The sequence below is a fragment of the Engystomops pustulosus genome, chromosome 9 (genome assembly GCF_040894005.1).
Source record: "Engystomops pustulosus chromosome 9, aEngPut4.maternal, whole genome shotgun sequence".
Lineage (NCBI taxonomy): Eukaryota > Metazoa > Chordata > Amphibia > Anura > Leptodactylidae > Engystomops > Engystomops pustulosus.
In genome coordinates, this window is record NC_092419.1 from 31,970,823 (window position 1) to 31,996,611 (window position 25,789).

Genomic DNA, 25,789 nt, shown 5'->3' on the forward strand with positions numbered 1-25,789 from the left:
CACATTTACCTATTATATTCCAATATTATTTGCTTATTATACTGCACATTTCAGCCAAATATGGCTACACAAACATCTACTCTTCTTCTCTCAATGCTTATATTAAATAAAACTGTAGTATACAGACAGTCCCCGGGTTACGTACAAGATAGGTTCTGTAGGTTTGTGCTTAAGTTGAATTTGTATGTAAGTCGGAACTGTATATTTTATAATTGTAACTCCAGACAAATTATTTTCAGTCTCTGTGACAATTGGATTTTAAAAGTTTTGGATTGTCATCAGAATAGAGATAAGCGAGCACTAAAATGCTCGGGTACTCGTTATTCGAGACTAACTTTTCCCGATGCTCGAATAACGAGCCCCATTGAAGTCAATGGGAGACTCGAGCATTTTTCAAGGGGACTAAGGCTCTGCACAGGGAAGCTTGGCCAAACACCTGGGAACCTCAGAAAAGGATGGAAACACCACGGAAATGGACAGGAAACAGCAGGGGCAGCATGCATGGATGCCTCTGAGGCTGCTTAATCGCACCATTATGCCAAAATTATGGGCAACAGCATGGCCATGACAGAGTGACCGAATGAGGCTAGATAGCATCTAAAACATGCAATAATTGACCCTGACACTATAGGGGACGGCATGCAGAGGCAGCGGCAGCAGTGGCAGGCTAGAGAGTGTCATGGCGACATACCCTAAATGGACTCAGGTTTCACCAAAGGAGGTGAAATGATTTCCTATGTGAACAAAAGGTTGACGGTATATTTAGTCGATAACACAGCATGGTGGCGACATAGTGACCAAGTTCCATAACGTATCTGGTGAAACACCCTAAAAATGAGCCTGACACAGCTCTTTTGATAAGGGGACAACATGTGGAGGCAGCCATGGAGACGACTTCCATGATTAAGAGCGACAGTATGGGGCATTCATATTGCGCTGCTATGATTGCAACTTCAGGTCTCCAGCATTGCGGCAAAAGATGGGCCGAGTTCCACTATGTATCTGGTGAAACACCTGAAAATTCTGCCTGACACAGCTCGTTTGATAAGGGGATGATGTGCTGCATATCCTCTCGTGCTCCAGCGTCTGGGGTAAAGAGAGTTGAAATGAGACATTGGTGGACGCTGTGGAGGATCGTGGAGGCAAAATGGACAGGAAACAGCAGGGGCAGCATGCATGGATGCCTCTGAGGCTGCCTAATCTTGGGATGGAGCTGGCGCTCCGCTGCCAGGCGAGCTTTCACCTGTCCAAGCCCCTGTCTCTCGGCTCCTCCCCACCCAAAATGGACCTGGGAGCCAGAAGCGTTTACTTTGAAAAAATTATAATTTTCAAAGCAGGCCGGGTCTTTTGAATATTTCACCTAGGAATAATGGAATAGCATAGTGGTTCTATTTTTAATTGTTTTTACGGAAATGGTTCCATGATTAAGAGCGACAGTATGGGGCATCCATATTGCGCTGCTATGATTGCAACTTCAGGTCTCCAGCATGGCGGCGACAGAAGGGCCGAGTTCCACAATGTATCTGGTGAAACACCTGAAAATTCTGCCTGACACAGCTCGTTTTATAAGGGGACGATGTATGGAGGCAGTGAACTAGTAGTAGATTAAAGGTGCTGCAGTTAAAACTATGTTAGTTGGATCTTGGGATGGAGCTAGCGCTCCGCTGCCAGGCGAGCTTTCGCCTATCCAAGCCCCTGTCTCTCGGCTACTCCCCAAACAGCACTTCTAAGAACCTTTTGTATAAGATCAAGTGTAGTAGCATTCTTATAAGTTTGGGATATGGCGGGTGAGGGGAATGTAAACAGATGCGCAAGAAGCGCTGAAATAATATCGGTAAATGATAAAAGTTTGCCAGTATATTTTGTGGATTACACAGCAGGGTGGCGACAAAGTTAACAAGTTTGATGTGGAAGCCATGAAAACAACCCAAAATTCTGCCTGACACAGCTCGTTTGATAAGGGGACCATGTATGGAGGCAGTGAACTAGTAGTAGATTAAAGGTGCTGCAGTTAAAACTATGTTAGTTGGATCTTGGGATGGAGCTGGCGCTCCGCTGCCAGGCGAGCTTTCGCCAATCCAAGCCCCTGTCTCTAGGCTACTCCCCAAACAGCACTTCTAAGAACCTTTTGTATAAGATCAAGTGTAGTAGCGTTCTTATAAGTTTGGGTTATGGCGGGTGAGGGGAATGTAAACAGATGCACAAGAAGCGCTGAAATAATATCGGTAAATGATAAAAGTTTGCCAGTGTATTTTGTGGATTACACAGCAGGGTGGTGACAAAGTTAACAAGTTTGATGTGGAAGCCATGAAAACAACCCAAAATTCTGCCTGACACAGCTCGTTTGATAAGGGGACGATGTATGGAGGCAGTGAACTAGTAGTAGATTAAAGGTGCTGCAGTTAAAACTATGTTAGTTGGATCTTGGGATGGAGCTGTCGCTCCGCTGCCAGGCGAGCTTTCGCCAATCCAAGCCCCTGTCTCTAGGCTACTCCCCAAACAGCACTTCTAAGAACCTTTTGTATAAGATCAAGTGTAGTAGCGTTCTTATAAGTTTGGGTTATGGCGGGTGAGGGGAATGTAAACAGATGCGCAAGAAGCGCTGAAATAATATCGGTAAATGATAAAAGTTTGCCAGTATATTTTGTGGATTACACAGCAGGGTGGCGACAAAGTTAACAAGTTTGATGTGGAAGCCATGAAAACAACCCAAAATTCTGCCTTACACAGCTCGTTTGATAAGGGGACCATGTATGGAGGCAGTGAACTAGTAGTAGATTAAAGGTGCTGCAGTTAAAACTATGTTAGTTGGATCTTGGGATGGAGCTGGCGCTCCGTTGCCAGGCGAGCTTTCGCCAATCCAAGCCCCTGTCTCTAGGCTACTCCCCAAACAGCACTTCTAAGAACCTTTTGTATAAGATCAAGTGTAGTAGCGTTCTTATAAGTTTGGGTTATGGCGGGTGAGGGGAATGTAAACAGATGCGCAAGAAGCGCTGAAATAATATCGGTAAATGATAAAAGTTTTCCAGTATATTTTGTGGATTACACAGCAGGGTGGCGACAAAGTTAACAAGTTTGATATGGAAGCCATGAAAACAACCCAAAATTCTGCCTGACACAGCTCGTTTGATAAGGAGAACATGTATGGAGGCAGCTATATGGACGACTTTTGGAGGCAGCTATGGCGATGACGTGTGGAGGTAGCAATGGAGACAACGTGTGGAGGCAGCTAAAAAGACGACATGTGGAGGCTGCTATGGAGACAATTTAATTTGGATAGTGCCTGTATGTGGCAGTCCAAAAAAGTTTTCAAACCAGAGGAGCAGGTAGGTGGTCCTCCAGAAAAATTAAATAAATTGAGTGCCTGTATGTGGCAGTCCAAAAAAGTTTTCAAACCAGAGGAGCAGGTAGGTGGTCCTCCAGAAAAATTAAATAGATTGAGTGCCTGTATGTGGCACTCCCAAAAATTGTTTAAAACAGAGGACCGGGTAGGTGGCCCTCCAGAAAAATTAAATACATAGAGTACTATAGCTAGAGCCAGTTGGCCCTGGAAAAAAATAGTCAGTTTTCTCTGCTTTAGTGTACAAAGAGGAGGAGAAGGAGGACAATGAGGAGGAGGAGTGCATACATTATTCAGGTTGAGCTTCTTTCACCTGGTGGAGAATGAAAATCCGGAGAAATCCAGGCTTTATTTATCTTGATAAGCGTCAGCCTGTCAGCGCTGTCAGTCGACAGGCGTGTACGCTTATCGGTGATGATGCCACCAGCTGCACTGAAAACCCGCTCGGACAACACGCTAGCGGCAGGGCAGGCAAGAACTTCCAAGGCGTATAGCACCAGTTCGTGCCACATGTCCAGCTTTGAAAACCAGTAGTTGTAGGGAGCTGTGTGATCATTTAGGATGATGGTATGGTCAGCTACGTACTCCCTCACCATCTTTCTGTAAAGATCAGCCCTACTCTGCCGAGACTGGGGACAGGTGACAGTGTCTTGCTGGGGTGACATAAAACTGGCAAAGGCCTTGTAAAGCGTACCCCTGCCAGTGCTGGACAAGCTGCCTGCTCGCCTACTCTCCCTCGCTACTTGTCCCGCAGAAGTACGCCCACTGCCGCTAGCGCTGTCAGAAGGGAAATACTGTTTCAGCTTGTGCACCAGGGCCTGCTGGTATTCGTGCATTCTCACACTCCTTTCCTCTCCAGGGATGAGAGTGGAAAGATTTTGCTTGTACCGTGGGTCCAGGAGAGTGAATGCCATATGCGCCAGAGTCCCAAGGCGCAAGAATTCACTCCCCTCACAGGCCTGACTCTCCATTTCCTCCTCCTCCAACTCCTCCAACTCCTCTTCTTCTGCCCATACACGCTGAACAGTGAAGAACTGAACAATGGTCCTCTCTTCTGTCTCGCCAACATTCTCCTCCTCTTTCTCCTCATCCTCCTCCGATATGCGCTGAGAAACAGACCTAAGGGTGCTTTGGCTATCAACAAGGGAATCTTCTTCCCCGTCTCTTGTGAAGAGCGCAAAGCTTCCGACTTCATGCTGACCAGAGAGTTTTTCAACAGGCCAAGCAGCGGGATGGTGAGGCTGATGATGGCGGCATCGCCACTGACCATCTGTGTTGACTCCTCAAAGTTACTCAGCACCTGACAGATATCAGACATCCACGTCCACTCCTCATTGTAGACTTGAGGAAGCTGACTGACCTGACTACCAGTTCTGGTGGAAGTTGACATCTGGCAGTCTACAATCGCTCTGCGCTGCTGGTAAACTCTGGATAACATGGTTAATGTTGAATTCCAACTCGTGGGCACGTCGCACAACATTCGGTGAGCGGGCAGTTGGAGGCGGTGCTGCGCTGCCCTGAGAGTGGCAGCATCTGTGCTGGACTTCCTGAAATGCGCACAGATGCGGCGCACCTTCATGAGCAAATCAGACAGATTGGGGTATGTCTTGAGGAAACGCTGAACTATCAGATTTAACACATGGGCCAGGCATGGCACATGTGTCAGTCTGCCGAGTTGCAGAGCCGCCACCAGGTTACGGCCATTGTCACACACAACCATGCCTGGCTTCAGGTTCAGCGGTGCCAGCCACAGATCAGTCTGCGCCGTTATGCCCTGTAATAGCTCTTGGGCGGTGTGCCTTTTATCGTCTAGGCTCAGCAGTTTGAGCACCGCCTGCTGTCGCTTAGCGACGGCACTGCTGCTGTGCCTAGAGCTACCGACTGATGGCGCCATGCCCACGGATGGTAATTCGGAGGAGGAGGTGGAGGAGGGGTGGGAGGAGGAGGAGGCATAGTAGGCCTTTGAGCCCTGGACCGAGGTAGGCCCCGCAATCCTCGGCGTCGGCAGTATATGACCTGCCCCAGGGTCAGACTCGGCGTTGGTCAGGGCACGGATGATGTTCTCTGACACGTGCTTGTGCAGGGCTGGGACGACACATCGGGAAAAGTAGTGGCGGCTGGGGACCGAATAGGGCAGCATATCCAGGCTAGTTTGGAGATGTGGATGTTGAGAGCTTGGGCGTGTGGGTGGGTTGCACTATACTTCCTTTTGCGCTCCAGCGTCTGGGGTATGGAGAGCTGAATGCTGGTGGATGCTGTGGAGGATCGTGGAGCCGAAGATGGGGTTTTCGCATGGGAGGTGTTTGGGCTGGGGTCCTGGGCAGGGGGCTGACTAGCAGATGACACAGGGGAAGGAGCAGTGGTGTGCCCGGCCGGAGGTGAATGGGCTTGGTGCCATTGAGTGGGGTGTTTAGCATTCATATGCCTGCGCATACTGGTGGTAGTTAAGCTAGTAGTGGTGGAACCCCTGCTGATCCTGGTTTGGCACAGGTTGCACACCACAGTCCGTCGGTCATCCGGTGTTTCTTTAAAGAACCTCCAGACTTCTGAAAATCTAGCCCTCGCGACGGGAGCTTGACTACGGGCAACATTTGGCGCTGATGCACCAGCTCTGGCCCTGCCTCTCCGTCTGGTCCCACCACTGCCTCTTCCAACCTGTTCTGCTATAGGACTCGCCTCCGTCTCAGAAGCACTGTGTTCACCCGGCCTATCAACCTAGCTTGGGTCTGTCACCTCATCATCCTCCGATCTCTCAATCTGCTCCCCTCTCGGACTTCCTGCCCTGACAACAACTTCACCACTGTCTGACAACCATGTCTCCTCATCGTCCGACACCTCTTTACACACTTCTTCCACTACGTCAATAATGTCATCATCACCCACAGACTGCGACCGGTGGAAAACCTGGGCATCGGAAAATAGCTCAGCAGCAACCGAACAAGTGGTTTGTGACTGTGGGAAGGGTCCAGAAAACAGTTCCTCAGAGTATGCCGGTTCAAATGCCAAATTTTGCTGGGAGGGGGCAGACTGGGGGGAAGGAGGCTGAGGTGGAGGAGCTGGAGGAGTGCTGATTTCGGTGACATGGGTGGACTGCGTGGAAGACTGACTGGTGGACAAATGGCTAAAAGCATTGTCCGCAATCCACGACATCACCTCTTCGCACTGTTCTGGCCTCAACAGTGCTCTACCACGAGTCCCAGTAACTTGAGACATGATGAACCTAGGGAGTGTAGCTCTGCGGCGTTCCCCTGCTCCCTCATCAGCAGGTGGTGTCTCACCCCGCCCAGGACCACGGCCTCTGACCCCTGCAGTAGTTGGACGACCACGCCCTCGTCATCTACCCCTAGCCCCTGGGTTAAACATTTTCAAAATTAAAGTGTAAACTTGCAATTTTTTGTTTTTTGTGTTTTTTTTTTTAAACAAAACGATGCTATCTTATTGCTATGGCTAGTTTCTAACGTACACTGACAGCACACAACTAGATTTTGTGCTGTGCCTGATGACTTTGAGTTATAAAAAGAAATAAACGTAAAAAAATAATAAATCAGCAGACTCAAATCAAACCCCTAATAAATTGTCCCACTTCGGTGTTTGAGGTGGATATGTGTGTCACTAAGAGCTAAACACAACGGCCGCAAGTTGCCCTGCAAATTACTCACAATATGGTACTAGCTGCACTACTAATGGCAGCAAGCACAGCCACAAGCCAACCAAAAAAAAGGAAAATATAACGCTATTGTAGGCCTAAATAAGCCGTTGGGGTTCTCCTATGGCTATTTTCTAGCCTACACTGAAAGCACACTGCTTTGCCAGATGACTTTGAGTTATAAAAAGAAATAAACATAAAAAAAATAAATCAGCAGACTGTGCCTAATTCAAATCAAACCCCTAATAAATTGTCCCACTTCGGTGTTTGAGGTGGATATGTGTGTCACTAAGAGCTAAACACAACGGTCGCAAGTCCCCCTGCAAACTACTCACAATATGGTACTAGCTGCAGTACTAATGGCAGCAAGCCCAGCCACAGGCAAACCAAAAAAAAGTCAAATAAAACATTGTTGTAGCCCTAAGAAGGGCTGTTGGCTTCTTGTAGAATCACTCCTGCCTAACACTATTCTAATAGAACAGCCTAACGCTTTCCCTGACCAGCAGCAGCTCTCTCCCTAGCGGCATCCAGACACAGAATGATCCGAGCAGCACGGGCAGGGGCTAGTCTATCCCAGGGTCACCTGATCTGGCCAGCCAACCACTGCTATCGACGTGTAAGGGTACCACGTCATGCTGGGTGGAGTGCAGAGTCTCCTAGCTTGTGATTGGCTCTGTTTCTGGCCGCCAAAAATCACAACAGCGGGTGATGCCATTTTCTCGAGCGGGCGAAGTATTCGTCCGAGCAACGAGCAGTTTCGAGTGCGCTAATGCTCGGAGGAGTATGTTTGCTCATCTCTACATCAGAACCAGGATAAACAATAAAGCTTCATTACAGACACATTTGATAATGTTATAGCTGATCATTGTAGCCTAGGGCTAAAGTACAGTAATTTACCTATTACCAGAGATCCACTGCCTGTACAAATTAATATTTCTATGTAAACTAGAATGTGTTCGTATAGTGGAAGCAAATACTCTCTCTCCCTCTCCCTGGAGGACTTTATACTTCTGATTTCAGTGGGAATTGTGTAATACTTCAATTCTCCTCTAGGGGTGCTACAGATTAAAGCTGTGAACCTTTGGAACAAGAGACTCCTTGGTCAGAATACTGATGAGTGACCCTTTTTGGAAAAGAGGTTAGCCCAGTGTGAACATGGTTCATGGACTACTGAGCAGCATCAGATAAAACAGAAAAGTAAACAATGAGACACATTTTGGTCATCTAAACCTTATTCTTAATGGGAAAACAGACCTCGGAGAAGAGACTGAAATGAAATATTTTCATAGTGTATATGTAGTGAGTTTAGTGTGTGTATCTGGAATGTGTGCAGGGTATGTACTTGAAGTGTATGCAGAATGTGAATTTCGAGTGGGTACAGTGTATATTTGTTTGTGATCTGCTTTGTGAAATGAATTGAGTCTAAATGTTGCATGGGCAAATCTATTTAACTGGCATTACACTAATATTAGAGGGGCACAATTTACCGCCATTGCCTTTGCCACTATATTCCATTGCTGTCTAGTGGTTACAAGTCACACTGGTTGCATACTCCTGCTCCACTTACCTATTGTAGCAAACTGTGAGTCAAGTCCTAATGTTAAGAGCATGAAGAAAAATAAAATGGACCAGAGGGGAGATATCGGCAGCTTTGCCAATGCGTCTGGATACGCAATAAATGCCAAGCCAAATCCTGTGAGAAGAGATTCCATGGTTAGTTTTCTAGAACTGAAGTTAAAATTACAATGTGGCCTCCACAGAAGTTCTAGTGGTTATTACTGCTGCCATAGTCATGAGGTTCTCCTCTATGGGCATTGTGTACTCGCTGCTCTATTTATTACTTATTATGACCTGAACTTAGCACAAGTGATTGCTTTATGAAAAAATATATAGAGGGCAGTCCTTTACTTTGGCTTAATCTGTAAAATGTAACGTGGCTCCGTGGTGTAGACCAGTGATTTTCAACCTTTTTTGAGCCGCGGCACACTTTTTATACTTAGAAAATCCTGGGGCACACCACCAACCAAAATAGCACAAAATTACACTAAAACAGTCATAAAAGGCCTCCCTTTACTAATAAAAAACCCCTAGCGGCCTCCCTTTACTAATAAAAACCTCTAGCGGCCTCCCTTTACTAATTAAAAGACCCTAGCGACCTCCCTTTACTAATTAAGAGCCCCTAGCGGCCTCCCTTTACTAATTAAGAGCCCCTAGCGACCTCCCTTTACTAATAAAAAGTCCCTAGCTGCCTCACTTTACTAATAAAATGCCCCTAGCGGCCTCCCTTTACTAATAAAAAGCCCCTAGCGGCCTCCCTTTACTAATAAAAAGTCCCTAGCGGCCTCCCTTTACTAATAAAAAGGCCCTAGCGGCCTCCCTTTACTAATAAAAAGGCCCTAGCTGCCTCCCTTTACTAATAAAAAGCCCCTAGCGGCCTCCCTTTACTAATAAAAAGCCCCTAGCGGCCTCCCTTTACTAATAAAAAGGCCTTAGCGGCCTCCCTTTACTAATTAAAAGACCCTAGCGGCCTCCCTTTACTAATAAAAAACCCCTAGCGGCCTCCCTTTACTAATAAAAAGCCCCTGGTGCCCTCCCTTTACTAATTAAAAGACCCTAGCGGCCTCCCTTTACTAATTAAAAGACCCTAGCGGCCTCCCTTTACTAATTAAGAGCCCCTAGAGGCCTCCCTTTACAAATTAAGAGCCTGTACCGGCCTCTCTTTACTAGTTAAAAGGCCCTAGAGCCCCCCCTTTACTAATTAAAAGGTCCTAGAGCCCCCCTTTACTAATTAAAAGGCCCTAGAGGCCTCCCTTACTAATTAAAAGGCCCCAGAGGCCTCCCTTTACTAAATAAAAAGCCCCAGCCTACCTTTACTAATAAAAAAAAAGACTGCTGCCTTCCCTATACAAATAATAACCCTATATACTTACCCTTGATGTCTTCTTCCACGTACCTTCACTCCTAATGACGCGTGACGCGGGGCTTGGAGGCAAGTATGGGCACAGAAATACGGGGCAGCTCTACACAGGGGCAGCGGCACACAGGTTGAAAATCACTGGTGTAGACACATGGATGAATCTGAACCCGTTGCTAAGGTGAACTATAGACCATTCACCCCATCCAGTAGTAATAGTAGTAGTAAGCATTACTAGTATACTGACATACAGTGAAAAAGCACATCTGAAGCGTTTCAGAACTCATTCGGTCGTTAGTCAAAGTCTTAGTCTATGACTAGGGACTAAAGGAGGTCTAAAACGCGTCAGATGGTGATATTTTACTATATGTCTGTATGCTAGTAACGCTTTTATCCAAGAGTTTGACGGTCCAAATCTGTTTTGGAGTTCCACTGTTTGGTGCTCAGAACAATATACAAACTATAATGAACATATAAAATGTTTATATAATGCCAATGTAACAGTGCTGAAATGACCCCATTGTCCCATAGGTGTGTAACTTCTGTATTACAACCCTAGGTAGACTAACTGCCTAAACACTCAGTCTGCTTCCCGACAATCTCTAATGCTTCACTTTAGTTCCTCTTAAATAGATCAAAATGGGTTCATGCATGACAAAAGTTTTAGACTTGTACTAGAAGCTCAATATGTCTTTTTTTACCTTCATCAACCACTTGTGAGACTTTTTTCCCTGACACGAATGCCATGTGTCCCAAGATGGAGAAGATTGCGAATCCTGCAAGGACACTGGTGAGGCAGTTTATGACGCAGACCACTATGGAATCCATGTAACAGTTATTATTGAATTTATTATATGAGGAAAGTGCGATTAGTCCTCCCCAGGCTGTTGAAAGTGAGTAAAATATTTGGGTGGCGGCATCTCTCCAGACCTGGAAAAGAAAGTTACATGAACAATTACAGGTTATCTTAAAGCAATCCCATCACCAGGGATGTGATTTTTAGCTGGTGACAGGTTCCAATAGTCTATTCTATACTGAGGGGCGTCGCTAGGTCAAAAGATCCGGGGCCCGTGCCCCGGATCTTTTGGCCTGTGCCCCGAATATCCCAGGTCAGTGGGACACTCGTCCCGCTGTCCGGGCATATTTCCCTAATCTCATCGCTATCTACGTGCTCAGGACGTAGATAGCGATGAGCACTGTAGTGGGGAAGGAGCCGCCGGCTCCGTTCTCCACTACAGAGAGCAGGAGACGCGATCACACAGCGTCTCCTGCTGCAAGCTGCTCAATACAGCTGCCGGGACCAGGAGACGCCGGGTGATGACGTCACCGCTCGTGTCTGACAGGGAATAGGGAGAAGTCAGAGGCAGAGCTAGAGGTGAGTATCAGTGGTTTTTTTTTTCAATTATGAGTGGGCGGGGGGGCACATTGAGGGGAGTTGGCATGGGGAACATTAGGCTGTGGGGACATTACTGGGAGCTGTGAAGACATGGGGGGAGGGGTTGTTAGGGACATTATAGAGGGCTTGGGGGACTGTACTGGGGGTTGTGAAGACTTTGTGGGGCTTTGGGGACATTACTGGGGGTTTTGGGGACATCACAGGCAGTTGTAAAGACAGTGGGGACATTACAGACGACCTTAGGAATACTACTGGGGGCTGTGGGGACATTATTGGGTGCTGTGGGGGATTTTACAGGGGGCTTTGAGGACATTACTAGGGTTGTGAAGACTTTTGGGGAACTGATGGGGGCATTACTGGGGACTGTGGGGACTTTAAAGGGGACTGTGGGGAACATTACAGGGGTCTGAAAAGACATTGGGGGGGGATATGTGGGGCATTACATTGGGTTTTGGGGACATTACTGGTGGCTGTGAAAACTTTGGGGGTGGGGGGTGGGTTATGGAGACATTAAAGTGGGCTCCGGGGGTCATTACAGTGGGCTCCGGGGGTCATTACAGGGGGCTCCAGGGGTCATTACAGGGGGCTCCGGGGGTCATTACAGGGGGCTCTGGGGGTCATTACAGGGGGCTGTGAGGACATCTGGGGGGCTCTGAGGACATTTGGGGGGCTCTGAGGACATTCAGGGGGCTTTGAGGACATTTGGGGGGCTCTGAGGACATTTGGGGGGCTCTGAGGACATTATTGGGGGCTGTGGATGGACGTTACAGGGAGCTCTGGGACATTACAGAGGGCTGTGGGGGACATTATAGAGGTCTCTGGGGAACTTCTCAATGGGGACATTACTGAACTCTAGGGGGACTTTACTTAGTGTAGGTATTTTTAGGTGAGGGGATTCTTCAGCTAGCATATGGCCACCATAGGAGTACATTGTGCATGGTACGGTGAGCACATTCGTGTGTCACCATGCCATTTCTCCGTAAGAACGGCCCTGCTGCAGGGCTTCTTATAGAGATGGGAGGGGGTAGGAGAGCTCACCCCTCCACCTCCCCAACCAGGCAGTCCTGGCTGTGGCATATCATGTGTGTGTGTGAATGGGGCCTTACAGTAAAGGAGAGGGAGTGTTAGGGGTAGCAGCAGGATAACACTGTTAGGGGACCAAGATGTAGGAACAATAAAAAACATGAGATGTCTGTGTGGTGATCTCCACAGGGAGGAAATGTGGCTGAAGAAAAGACGTGGTGATGCCAGGACCTAATGGAGAAGATAGAGGACACATCACCTGCAGTCACTGGATGTAACAAGTAGGGATTTCTCCTGTGTTTTCTGTAGCTGTATATACAGGAGTGGGCATTACTGAAATTGTGATACATATGCATTGGGGCCCGTGCCCCGGATTTTTTACCACCCTAGCAACGCCCCTGTCTATACTTATTACAAAAATGCCTTTGTCAATATTCTGAATACTTTCTGCACTTTATAAAAGTTATTTTACATTACCTGGCTCCCTGCCAGCAGTGTGTGGTCAGTCCCGGAGGAGGGGCAGGTGTAGCCTGTGTGTGCTTGTGCCTCCTCATGCATTCTGCCTCAACTCCACATCATCTACACCCCGCCCTGCTCAATGCACATGACAGGAAGTGGGCAGGGAAGTGGTTGCTGGATGAATATGGAAGAAAGGAGACTGAGACACAGGCACACAGCCTGCTGCAGCTGTGAAGAAGCTGAAGAAGCCTTGATGGAAGAATGAAAGGAAAAGGGTAATAACGGAGCAAGGAAGCCTAATGATATGGGGTTGGTTCACAGCCAATTACAGCCAATAGTCTGGATAATCAGGATCAATGATGGTCTCAATGTTGAGAAAATAGTATGTAAGTATCCTAACAGTTACTTTGTACTCCCAAGGAGTATGAAAAGGCCAGCATCATTTTCTAGAAGAACAATGACCTGAACTATACATTGAAATCAGCAAAGAAATGGTTCAATGACAATGAATGTGTCACGGGTGCCCACGGCAATCCATGTCACAGATCTCAGGCACACCCGCCTCACCGTAGTGGCGCTGCACCCCCGACCCACACTCACCTCTCTACGCTCCTGCTCCTGACCTGGCTAGGCCGCGTGCACGTCCTCGCTCACTAAGGCACGTGTGCGCCGGCTCTCAAAAGTTTAAGGGGTCAGCGTGCCACTGATTGTTGCTTGTACTTTCGGGTTTTCCATAAAGGTCGGCTGTTCCCATCCTTCCATGCCGAAACTTTGAGCTAGCAGCCTTAGAGAAAGCTTCCTTTGATCTTCTGTTGTGACCCTGGACCTGTAACTTTGTATCTGCCGCCTACCCTGACTACCTACCTGTGCCTGACTCCGAGACTGCCTGCTGAATCTGTACCTCGACCTTGGCAGCCAAGGCAGGCTCTGGTGAAGACCAGGTGCCACTTAGATTCCGGTTCCAGGTGTCGGCTAGTACCATCTCCCACGGTGGTCCAGGGGGTCCACTGACCCAGAACCCTGACAGAATGTAGAGCTAAGTTGACCAGTGGACTCCTACATTGGGAATGTGTAGACTTTCCTGTTTTTCAATGTTATCTGCTATAATACTATGACCAGCTGATTGACCAAATGCCGAGGGTTGTCTATGAGACGCCATAACACATCAAGTAAAAACAAATCAATAAATACAAACTCAATGGATAGACTCACTTCACCATCGGCGAGCTTGCTGATGTCAGACTGTTGCCCAATATAATATTCAATCCCGTTCTTTGCCCCTTCCAGCGTAACTCCTCGGATGAGGAGGATAACCAGGACGGCATACGGGAACAGGGCTGTGAAGTACACCACCTAATATTAGGAGTAAAGAGGCAGTAAATTACTACCTGGATAATGTTAGAACGTAAGTTACACAATGATGAAGAAGTAGTAGGGTGATGAGTTTACCTTTCCAGATGACTGGATTCCCTTGTATAATGACGCTACAGTTATAATCCAGGCCAACAGCAGACACAGAACCAGGTACCAAACCACCTTTCCTGTCTCATCCATACTACTGGACTGCTGTAGGGTCACTTTTCTGAAAAGAAAAAAAAAACATTACCATGACTTTCGGTATGAAATTCCAAGGCCTGAGTACATTTGTATTCTATTTTGTATTCTATATAAATAAGAATTGTAGCTATATGATTCATTGCACCCTCTATTGTCCAATTACAGAGAGAGTGTCACTGTCAAACAAGACTGAGTGGGTGGTCCTTCTCATAGACTATCTATGCAGACACACCAATGGTTGGCTGATAAACCTGAGTGAAGTTGCCCCCCCCCCCCACCTTTTTCAAATCAAATAAAATTGGTGTCAAACATTTGTGCTACATTTATGCTGGTTTGTGCAGCAGAAATTTTCGTTTGTGCCGCTTTAAGATATTAATAAAAGTTTCCAGAGGTCATCAGAGGTCAACCAGCCCATGGACTTTGCCCAAATCAAACAAAACTGGTGCCAATCAATTGTGCTACGTTTGTGCTAGTTTGTGCTGCTTTTGTTTTAAATATATGAACAAATTTTTAAAGGTCAAAAGATCAACCAGCCCCCCAAAATTAACCAAATCAAACAAAACTGGTGTCAAACTTTGGTTTTTATTTGTGCTGCTATCATTTTTAATATCTTCATAATTTTTCCCAGAGGTCATCAGAATTCATCTGATGACCTAGGCTCCATGAATTATATTATATTTTTGAATATATTTTAAATAAAGATTGTATTTTACTATAATATTAGTAGCCTTGTTTCCACACCCATGTAAATACATCCTAATGGTGACCCATTCGCTCTTGTACTTACTCCCAGTATTGTTTGCTCGGTAGTTCGCTAGTGTTGTCAGCAATGCAGGTGAGATTGTTGGCATTTGCCCAGGACACATTCACTGTCACCATAGCATTATCCATAGTGACATTGCAGAAGCCTAGAACAGAAAAATGTTATTTTGACTTAAATATTCCATAATTAGGCTGCATTCACAAACACGTATGGGGGACGCATATACGGCCGACGTACATACGGCGTATATATGTTACCCATAGCCAGCAATGGCCGCACAGCGCCCTACGGGATCGGTACGGTGCAGCACAAGTGTGGCACCGCACTGTACCGTACCCCATGTAAAGATAGGACATGTCCTAACTTTTCGCGGAATATGGCGCCATGCGCTCACCCCCCTCCTCCTCTCCCCAGTGCCGATGTGTGCCCGCCGTGCTATGGTATGGCGGGCACACGTCAGTATCAAAAACAGATAGCATCAAAACAACTTAACTCTGTACAAACCAGAAAGCATCTACGTAACCTCCATGAGTGCACCCTAAGGGCTCATTCACACGAACATGTGCTTGCCGGCAAAATATATTACATGTCCTATATTTTGTTTTGCTGCGCACGTTGCAGTAAGATAAGGTGTGCTCACTGCACCATGACAGGTTGCCATATGCGTCAATAGGGACTGATATCTATCCGCGAATGGTTCCCATTACGTTCTTATAAATGGTAGGGTTGACTCCAGGTTTCAGTAGGCCCCTGGGCGACAGAGACTCATTTGGCCCCTTTGCAGTGAACTCACATGGTGGTGTTAAAAATTCAGAAACTAATACAGACTCCAGTTCCCTAAAATATTTCCTAATTTATTATCCCAAGCAGCCCCCTCATGGCTATTTTATATAAAGCCCCCTCATGGTTATTTTATATAAAGCCCCTTCATGGTTATTTTGTATAAAGCCCACCTTCCCCCTGTGGATACATAAGATGCAGACCCCTCACCCCCTTGGATTCCTTATGTACAGCCTTAAGTGGGCCCCCCTCAAGCAGCTCTTGGCCCTGGCACTTGTGCAGGTGTCCCCAGTTGTGTCGCTGGTCCTGACCTAAGGCCTCCTGTGCACAGTTGGGTGTAGCCTGTGGAAACTGGCCTGTATGTAGGTCCAATCCACAGACTTGCATACCTAGTATAGAAGGGGTGTCCTTGCGAGGTGTGCCATTCATAGGATCATGCTGACATACATACATACATACGAGTGCAGGAGGCCTTGGACAGCCTGAGGTCACAGAACCCCAGTGATTTTCTATACAGATTTTTTTTTTTTCATCTAAACCACAAATTGTATACTGACCTGATATTTCATTCCGACATTTACTGTCTGCCCAGTGGAAACACTCGGCCCACGGTAGATAACTATTAAATGAGGCGAATAAATAATATAGACTGTAGGCGACGATAACATTGTAGTAAATAGACACCAGTCCTGATATGAGAACCATGGTTACTCCAACACCTGAAATGTGCAAAATAATCAGTTACCACCAGAAAATAGGAGGAAGGGCTAAACATCTTTCTACATAATCTTTTAATGTGGGTATCACAAACTATCACATTTCCTCATGTTTGAGAGCATGCACCATGAGGAAAGCATTGACTTCTTAAAGGAAATCTACCATCAAAATCCATCCTCATAAACCAGGGACATTACTGATAGATCCAGGCACCGGGACTGTGGTGATCTTCTTATATTTGTTATCCATGACCTCCTTCCTTCTAAAATCAACTTTAAGAATTATTCTGATGAGTCTGAAGTGCTCTGGCGGCCATTACCATAGCCCTTCCATGCTTTGACTTTACAGGCTGTTATACTGTGCAGGGGCCAAACTGCCTATTCTGTGTGAGATTACATGAGGCAGGAAAGTTCTGAAGGAGGAGGGAGGGAGACAGTGTAACAGCCTGTGAAGCTGCAGCACGGATGGACTCTGGTAACACCCCCCAGAGCCCTTCTGGCTCATTAGCATAATTTTAAAGTTTATTTTCCAAGGCAAGAGGCCATTGATAATAAATTTAAGAAGTTTACCACAGTCACAGTGCCTCATTCTATGAGTAAGTGTCCCTGGTTTATCATGCTTAGTTTTGATTTCCTTTAATAGCTTGCAGAAGGTGCTGTGAAAACAGAAGATTGGGGAGGGACTGCAGAGAAGTTTATGACAAAACATGAGACGCAGAGAGACAGTTCTGCAGAATAACAGACTGTGATGGAGAGACTGGTACTGAAGAGAAGAGATATTTTGTGTAGGAAACATTTGTATTCCACAGTGCTAAACACACTCAGCTACATACTGAATGCTTGTCACCTCCCCCTCCAAAGTTAGCAGAGCGCAGAAGCCCCTCCTCTTCATAAAACACTATCACTAAACAACATCACAGGAGAAATCTGCACAGCCAGGAGACAAAGCTACTGCAGAGCCAGGCTAAACTGAGGAGGATAGCTGCTGATAATCGAGATAATGGGCAAATCTGTTCTACATCCCAAGAGCAGCTACTGATTTAGTGTAAAAAATATTGAAGTTACACTTTAATCTGTCTGGTGGGTTGTACATTAATATAGTTCTTGTATTTGTTTTATCAGAGTTTAAATGTTGCCCCAATAATGCAGCAATAACATGTCGCAAAGACATATAATGGGAAGATCGGGTTCTGTTCTGGTTTGAACTCACAATAGCTGATAAAAGGAGGTGTACAAGGTCAAGTATTTCCCTGTCCTGCAATGGAACGCCATATTAATGTCTCCCATGTCAGAGGATGTAGGCCACATGGGAAATAATGTACTTGACCCAGAATCACCTTTTTATCAGATCCGTTCCTGACTAATATGTACATGAAGAATATACTATTTCACAATCTGCATTCCAAGGGAGCAATATCTTTTTATATCATTGTAGCTACAAATAAAATTAGAAATATCCTTAAAGGGATTGTCCAGACTTAACACACAGGGAGCCCTATAATCAAAAGGAAAGACATCCCCGTGTGTGTAATGGATTATTCACTTTTTTGATCAGGGATAAGCGGACCATTATGGCAAAGTTCATGTTTGTACCAAACTTTGTCAAATTTGGTCCCCTGGACTTCCTTAAAAGTACCAGTCCAAGTTCAGGTCTGGCTCAACCACCCTTCCCCCCCTCCCGTGCCATTTTGGGAAGGATCAACACTCCCCAATGATGTTATTGGGAGAGCCGATCCTGCCAAAAATGGCATCACAAGCACTACATCCATTTAAAAGGTGCCGGCGACCTTACTGGCGGGATTAAAACAGTTAACACCTGTGTTTGTTGTCAATTACTGAGGCTAAGGTCCCGGTTCGGTACCGGTAGCCAAGCTCAAACAGGATTTTTAAGTTTGGAGCTGGCCGAACTCGGCCAGGCTAAACTTAAATGGACTTACTCATCCCTATTTTTGATTCTACATATGGATTTTCTGCAGTTCTTGCAGCCATATTTAGCCACTGACAACAGTGTGAGTTGTGCAGGGTACCTGAAGGTCCATTAATTCAGGAATTCTGAAATGGATGATATTACATTTATAGTTTACAGCCAATCGCTAGTCTTAGTAGGTCATGATCCCCAAGCCCAGTGATTGGCTACTTGTGATGTGATTTGGACATCATCACTTCCTGTCCCACAGGAACAGGAAACCCAGAAGGCAGGATCTTCTGTTTTACACTATAGGGCTCACAGCTTCTTTAATAACCAGCACTTACAGTGTGCCAAATGAAATCTAGACTGCAAATCTTACCCTGAAAGAGTGGCACAATCCTCCATACCTCAATAGGACCCAAACTGGCAAACTGTCCAAGCGAACATTCCAAAAAACACAAAGGTAAACCAGCAAAGGCCAGCATGATTGTAAAAGGGATGAGGAAGGCACCTACAACAAAAAAAACATATTATTACTGTTTCATTGTGGCCCTTACGTTCAGAGTCTTCTTTTCAATTTCACCAGTTTCTGTAGTCTCTTCTCGATTGATTTTCCAAAGTGGAAGTCATTTGGATCCAGCTGGAGAATCAGTTCCATCATCTCAGCCAAAGTGTTGTGCGTGTGCACTGTTGCTCCAACCAAAGAGGGGACATACATGACTCTTTCTGTTTGTGGATAGTTGGAGGTCACTGCACTGTGACTTCATCAAGCAATAGTAGCCTTTGGGGAGGGGCTATAAGGTACCTGTTCTCAATATGAAAAGACCCTAGAAAAGATAAAGGGGGATCTGGTACACATTTGGCAGCAGAGTCAAGTGACAAGTGACGATTGTGGTACACCTCCCATTTGAATTTCGGGCCACCTCCATGAATCGTTATGCGAAAAAATTTCTATCATGTTTGTTGATCTTATTTTCTTGCATACTAACATAAATGATACAGACTTGCAGTTTTGTAGAGTGATAATGCAGCACCCCTAAAACACCATAGGTCAGTGATGGTTAACCTTTAAAGTTGTTGCCCAAACAAAGGTCAAAAACCCACTTATTTATGACAAAGTGCCAACAGGGCTATTTAAAGGGGGTTGCCCATGAAAGAGAATTCTCAAATTTTAATCCCCTAGTGATGTTTACACATTTTTAACCTCCTTACTTTACAATTTTATTCAGTTCCATTGCTGTTTTAGCTCCTATAACTCAGTAATGATGAGTGTAAAATTGTGTAAGAGCGGGGACTCTAAGACGACACTTCATGATTCCTCTGTGCTATGAGATGCTGTGTGCTGACAATATGCTTAGATTATCTGGGTGCAGGTTTATCAACAAAGTCTTTGCAGAGTGCTGCTTGCCAGCAGGAAGTGCCCGTGTCATAGCTGGTCTTGAGAAGAATCTGACCACAGTCAGAAAATTAAGGGTCGGATCCAAGGGCAACCTAATTGTCTACACCAGGACTAATAGAGACTGGTTGGAATTATATCTGTAAAATGCTGCATTTTTGTTAATAACAGTGAATTAGAGAATATTTTGTTATTCTTAATGTCGTGTGGGAATAATCAGCAACTTAATCAGCAACTTATTGCTCTCTGCTCTGCCACAGCTTTCAATCATTTTGGCCAGAAGGGTTCCTTTAAAGGAAACCTACCACCACGGATCTACCTATTAAGGTAGATCGAGTGGTAGGTGCCTCTATTGTACATGAGGATAGTCCTTTTAAGACTATCCTCACATACAATAGAGGCACCTACCACTCGATGTACCTCAATAGGTAGATCCGTGGTGGTAGATTTCCTTTAAAGAAAAACTACAACATGAATTCAGGAGTGTAAACCAAGCATACTTACACACTGTTGTTTTCTTCTAATGGCCTTGTTTTGGAGAAAATTGTCTTTTAAGGTTTTATAACTGAGCCTTTGGGGCTCCTGTCTACTCCCTGCTTAGGGAGAAGGCGTGCAGTAACGCTAAACAGAGGCGTGCATAATTAGCAGTACCGGAGCTAGAAGGGGTTTCCTTTTTCAGGGGACACACAACAGCGTACAAGTGTTCAATTTTATATAAAATACTGCACCCGTGTGGTAGTTTTCCTTTAAATAGTTCTGGGCACATTCTGGGCTACACAGGACATCAGGAGGAGGCATTAAGTCATTCAACCTGTCTGACTACCCCTGTGATAGGGTAACATTCTGGGGTGACCACCTCTTGCACCCATGCCATAGGTTTGCCACTACTGTCACAGGTTCTTTCGTACTTATGTGGGACTCTTATTTTATAAGGTTTTTTGACGGTGGATTCAAGTGGAACCATCTGTATGGGTCTTAGAAATTAGACTGTAACCCTATGTAGGACACATGCTGATATTATAGTAATATCTATACAGGGCTAGTATAATAACTAGTTGCTCTAATAGTTGGTGCATGAGGTCACATGCTGACTCTGGATTATTGAAATGTAATTGTGTTATAATTGTAGGGTTGTTTCTACAGTAACATATAGAGTAACTCCACCCAACATAGAAAACTCCAATATTGCTCTAATAGTCTATGCTTGCTTAACCTCGAAAACCTAAATGTTCATAAAGTAACATTATTTATACTTTGGCAGTTGGGACTCTTACCTACTGACCTCTGTACTGAAGTTAGTGTAGAGGCATTGCTGCCAATCACTGTGAGTGGGCGGGGTAATCAGGACTCTCATTGTCTCTCGTAGGAGTCCAGTCAGGATTTCCTTTTTTTATTCAAAAATCCTGATCTAAGGCCTCCTGTACACAAACATATTTTTAGGATCGTGGTGGATTATGATATAGTCAGTTTGGGCGGTAGCCTGGGACTCAAGCCTTCTAGGAGACCCAAACCACCCACCAAATTCAATGATGAAATTCTTGTACATTAGCCCAGGGCCCATTCATACAGCCCAGTGCCCATGGCAGTCTTTATCCACTCATAAAAACAGTCTCTTCAGCACTTCACGTACTGATGATTTGGGCCTTAAACAACGGATCCTTTGTTTGTGGCTCGTGAAATTGACACATTTGTGAACAGGAGGCCCATAGGTTAGTTTGAAGATTTTGATATTTATGAATGGGAATTTATTACTTCCTCAAAGTGTAGTTGGTTACTCTGAAACCTAAAATCAATTAACCAATTAACCTTTCGCTTTGGGCGACAAGGATTCGGAATGGTTTCAGCTGGGTTTATAAGTTGATCCCTACTAACCTACAGACTTGATAGATGGAGAAGGGGGGAACCATGCAGGTTGAGCTGACGCTAATCGCAAGTGTTATCGTTAACCCATTAAATGCCGACAGCAGCTTTGCTGTTTAAAGAGTTAACATCTGCAACACGTGCCAGCACCAATCGTGGGTTCTACCGGTGGGGAGTGAGCTTGAACGCTTCACCCAAACATCAGGCTGAATGCTGGGTTCATGCAATGTTTGTCATGGATCTGAACATTGCAGTTTCGGAACCACTCAACCCTATGGCCAGATCATCAAAACTCATTGACATTGTTCAAAATTTCCTCCTGATTCAGTGGTTGTTCCACTATTGATCGACTCTAGCTGTAGACTTTGCCAACAGGCATACCCAGCTCTTATTCCCATTCACTTTATGCTGAGCTAAGTTGCAGTAACATATAAAGAGCTGCGGTCCCATAGAGGACTGGCTTCTACCATCCAGGACTATAAACTGTTTGTTTGCTTCTTCTTCTTCCTCCTCCAGTGTTTCCAGAACTTTTGACCCAACTTCTAATCTCCTTCTATGAGTGCTATGAGTGAAGTTTCTCCAAAAAAGAACTCAGCACAGGAGTAGGCAAAAAAACATAGGGCAAAAATAGGACTGAGCCCCTTTTAAGCCTAGGGTCCCATAAAAGTTACATATACTGCCTTGGTCCTGCCCTGGTCCCCTGCCCCTGCTCTGTTCCTCGACCAGGTACCTCTCATTTATCCAAAGCTATTGTTAGGACCCCTCTGATGTTAGGGTATCCAGGAATCTCTCTGCATGGCTCATGTCATCAGTATATCCAACCCTCTCTATATGGGTTTACACATCTTTGTTACTTATCACAGGTTGCAATAGTTGACAAATTAAATTTTTAAGTTATTTTTACCTCCACCATGTTTGAAAGCCAGGTATGGGAATCTCCAGACATTGCCAAGTCCCACCGCATATCCCACCATGGATAACATGTAGTCGGCTTTTCGAGGCCACATCTCCCGTTCCTGTTCTTCCTCTTCGCCATTTTCATTGACTTCATTCTTCATTCAAAAAGTAGATCAAATAGATGATAAATTAAGTTACATTTTGGAATGATGGTAAAATGCTTCTTAACACACACAGAAAAACAATGGGGGGGGGTATCTTTATTTGAATTTTTTTCAGCTTTTTTGGGGACTAAATAATCTTCAGTTTGTCATATATATATATATTGTGAGACACTGAAGGGGTTAACTGTGGATGGGCGGTATGTTTCCCCTAGGTTTTGCTATTATGCAAGGCCTTAGTGCTGAGGTTGGGTGTCCAGCACCTTGGACACAGGTGATGGGAGCAGCCCAATCAGTTTTTTTTTTAAACCGCTCAGCAGGCGGGTAGGATTTTTGTTTATTTAATGCCTGAATGTAAAGGCTGTTTTATTTTGCTGCTACAATAAACGCAGGCGAGACCTGTTTTGGACTGTACTTTGGTGTCACTGTCTTGAACTGCATCACAGCACCCCGCTACCACGGTCTCTACTGGGCCAAATCTCCCACATATGGTGGAGGATGCGGGCAGTTCAAAAGACACACACCTGAAAGGCTCGCTACATCCTGCAACATTGCATGGCCTGGGTGAAAGCAGCAGGCAAATTGCAGGATAAAGCCAAGATGGAGGACTTTATTAAAGCCATGCTCCAGCAGCAGGAGGAGAGGTCCCGCCAGCAGCAGGAAGAATCCCAGGCTAATCGACAGCTGCAGCAAGCCATGCTCCAGCAGCAGGAGGAGAGGTCCCGCCAGCAGCAGGAAGAGTCCCAGGCTAATCGACAGCTGCAGCAAGCCATGCTCCAGCAGCAGGAGGAGAGGTCCCGCCAGCAGCAAGCCATGCTCCAGCAGCAGGAGGAGAGGTCCCGACAGCAGCAAGCCATGCTCCAGCAACAGCAGGCAGAGTCCCGAGCCATGCTACAGCAACAGCAGGAAGAGTCCCGAGCCATGTTCCAGCTGATGATGGAAAAGTTTTCTGGCGTTATGGCAGCACCGCAAGCGACGACTACTGAGGGGTCCCATACTGGTTTGCAAGGGTACCCGGTTGTCCAGCATTCCGCACGGGCTGCAGTGCAGAAGGCTTTACAAAAGATGACGGCGACCGACGACGTGGAGGCTTATCTCACTGTGTTCGAGCGAGTAGCTGAGCGAGAGGAGTTACCAGCTGAGCAGTGGGCAGATGTCCTGGCGCCGTTCCTGACAGGCGAATCGCAGAAGGCCTACTACGACCTGAGTGAAACGGAGGCCCGTGAGTACCCCCAGCTAAAGGCGGAGATTCTGGCTCGTCTTGGGGTCACCGTTCAAGTTCGTTCCAGCCGGGTCCACCAGTGGGCATACTCTGAAAAACTACCCCCGCGCTCCCAAATGCATGACCTGATCCATCTTGTCCGGAAGTGGCTACAACCCGATGACTGCACCCCAGCACAGATGGTCGAGAGAGTGGTTCTTGACAAGTTCACCCGTTCTCTGCCCTCTCGGCTCCAGCGGTGGGTTGGACAGGCCGGTCCCACAAATGCTGAGGAACTCGTGTCCCTAGTAGAGAGATATCGGGCTACGGAGGATCTTCTACTTATCCCTCCCACACGAAGCAGTGCCAGTGACAAGGCCATTAAACCATCTGGTAGGACTGCTACTGCAGAAAAAGGGAAACAGGTCAGGTTGGGAGGGGGTACACTGGGGGGCTTGGATACACAGAAACCCAGTGAGGCTCGTGACAGAGGTCATAGCCGTATCCAGTGCTGGCGATGCCATGAAATGGGCCATATTGCTGCCAACTGTCCCCTGTCAGTGGAGCCAATGGACTGCAACCAGACCCGGCGAATGTCACTGTTTGCCCGGCCGGTTCTGGCTGCCGAGTCAGTCACGGATGCAGAACCCCAAGTGTGTATGGTCACAATCGGTGGTCACACGGTGGAAGCCTTGCTAGACTCAGGGAGTCTGGTTACCCTGGTGCGGGGAACTTTGGTTGATCCTGGACTGTACAGTGGGCGTAAAGTGGGAGTGTTGTGTATACATGGGGACACACGCGAATATCCCACTGCTGTCATCAACCTACATACACCTTGTGGTACTATTACCCATGAAGTGGGGGTGGTGGGGACCCTGTTTCATGAGGCTATTATCGGCAGAGACTTACCGGTGTTTTGGGACCTCTGGAGACGAAGACCCACCTCAGGTGCTGTTGCAGATAATGGACGTCAGGTGTGTCCGGCCTTGGCCCCTGAACCCTTTGAGGCCGATGTACCCACACCAGCAGTAGGGGTGACCCCATGTGATGAATTCTCTCCCCTAGAGGTCCTAGCTGGTGAGGTCGAGGGCCACGAGGAGGTGGCCGACATGCCGGGCCTTGAGTTTTCCCGTGAGAATTTTGGGGCTGCACAGATACAGGACCCTACCTTGTTTAAAGCACGGGAGAATGTTAAGGTGATAAATGGGGTACTCCAAATACCAGGGGCTGACAAAATATACCCCCGAATGGTGATTGTTGGGGAGCTGTTGTACAGGGTCGACCAGATACGGGGTGAGGAGGTTGAGCAACTTGTAGTACCCCAGTCTCACCGTAGGCTGGTGCTAGAGTTGGCACACAAACATGTGCTGGGAGGGCACTTAGGTGCTGAGAAGACCCGGGAGAGGATCCTGCAGAGATTTTTCTGGCCCGGGGTGTGGGAGGAGGTAAACCGGTATTGTAGCTCCTGCCCTGAGTGTCAACTTACTGCCCCGGTGTCCCACTTCAGGAGTCCTTTGGTCCAGCTACCAATCATAGAGGTGCCATTTGAACGGATTGCAATGGATCTGGTTGGCCCCATAGTCAAATCCTCAAGGGGGCACCAATACATCCTGGTTATCCTGGACTACGCTACGCGGTATCCCGAGGCAATTCCATTAAGGAACACCTCCTCCAAAAATATTGCTAGGGAGCTGTTCCAGGTATTCTCACGCACAGGCCTCCCCAAGGAAATCTTGACTGACCAGGGTACCCCATTCATGTCTAGGGTAAT

At 46.4% G+C, this 25,789-nt stretch overlaps 1 protein-coding gene across 1 annotated transcript in view; it reads right to left on the bottom strand.

Annotated features, from left to right (window-relative positions):
* LOC140077862 (sodium- and chloride-dependent neutral and basic amino acid transporter B(0+)-like) overlaps nt 1-25,789 on the bottom strand; it is a 39,018-nt gene that overhangs the window by 7,490 nt on the left and 5,739 nt on the right. Inside the window, exons 2-9 of the mRNA XM_072125418.1 lie at nt 22,664-22,811; nt 18,883-19,014; nt 16,436-16,597; nt 15,123-15,243; nt 14,228-14,360; nt 13,991-14,131; nt 10,602-10,830; nt 8,554-8,679 (exon numbers count right to left, since the gene is read on the bottom strand). Of these exons, the coding sequence (XP_071981519.1) occupies nt 8,554-8,679; nt 10,602-10,830; nt 13,991-14,131; nt 14,228-14,360; nt 15,123-15,243; nt 16,436-16,597; nt 18,883-19,014; nt 22,664-22,811 (1,192 nt within the window). The remainder of the gene's footprint in view (nt 1-8,553; nt 8,680-10,601; nt 10,831-13,990; nt 14,132-14,227; nt 14,361-15,122; nt 15,244-16,435; nt 16,598-18,882; nt 19,015-22,663; nt 22,812-25,789) is intronic.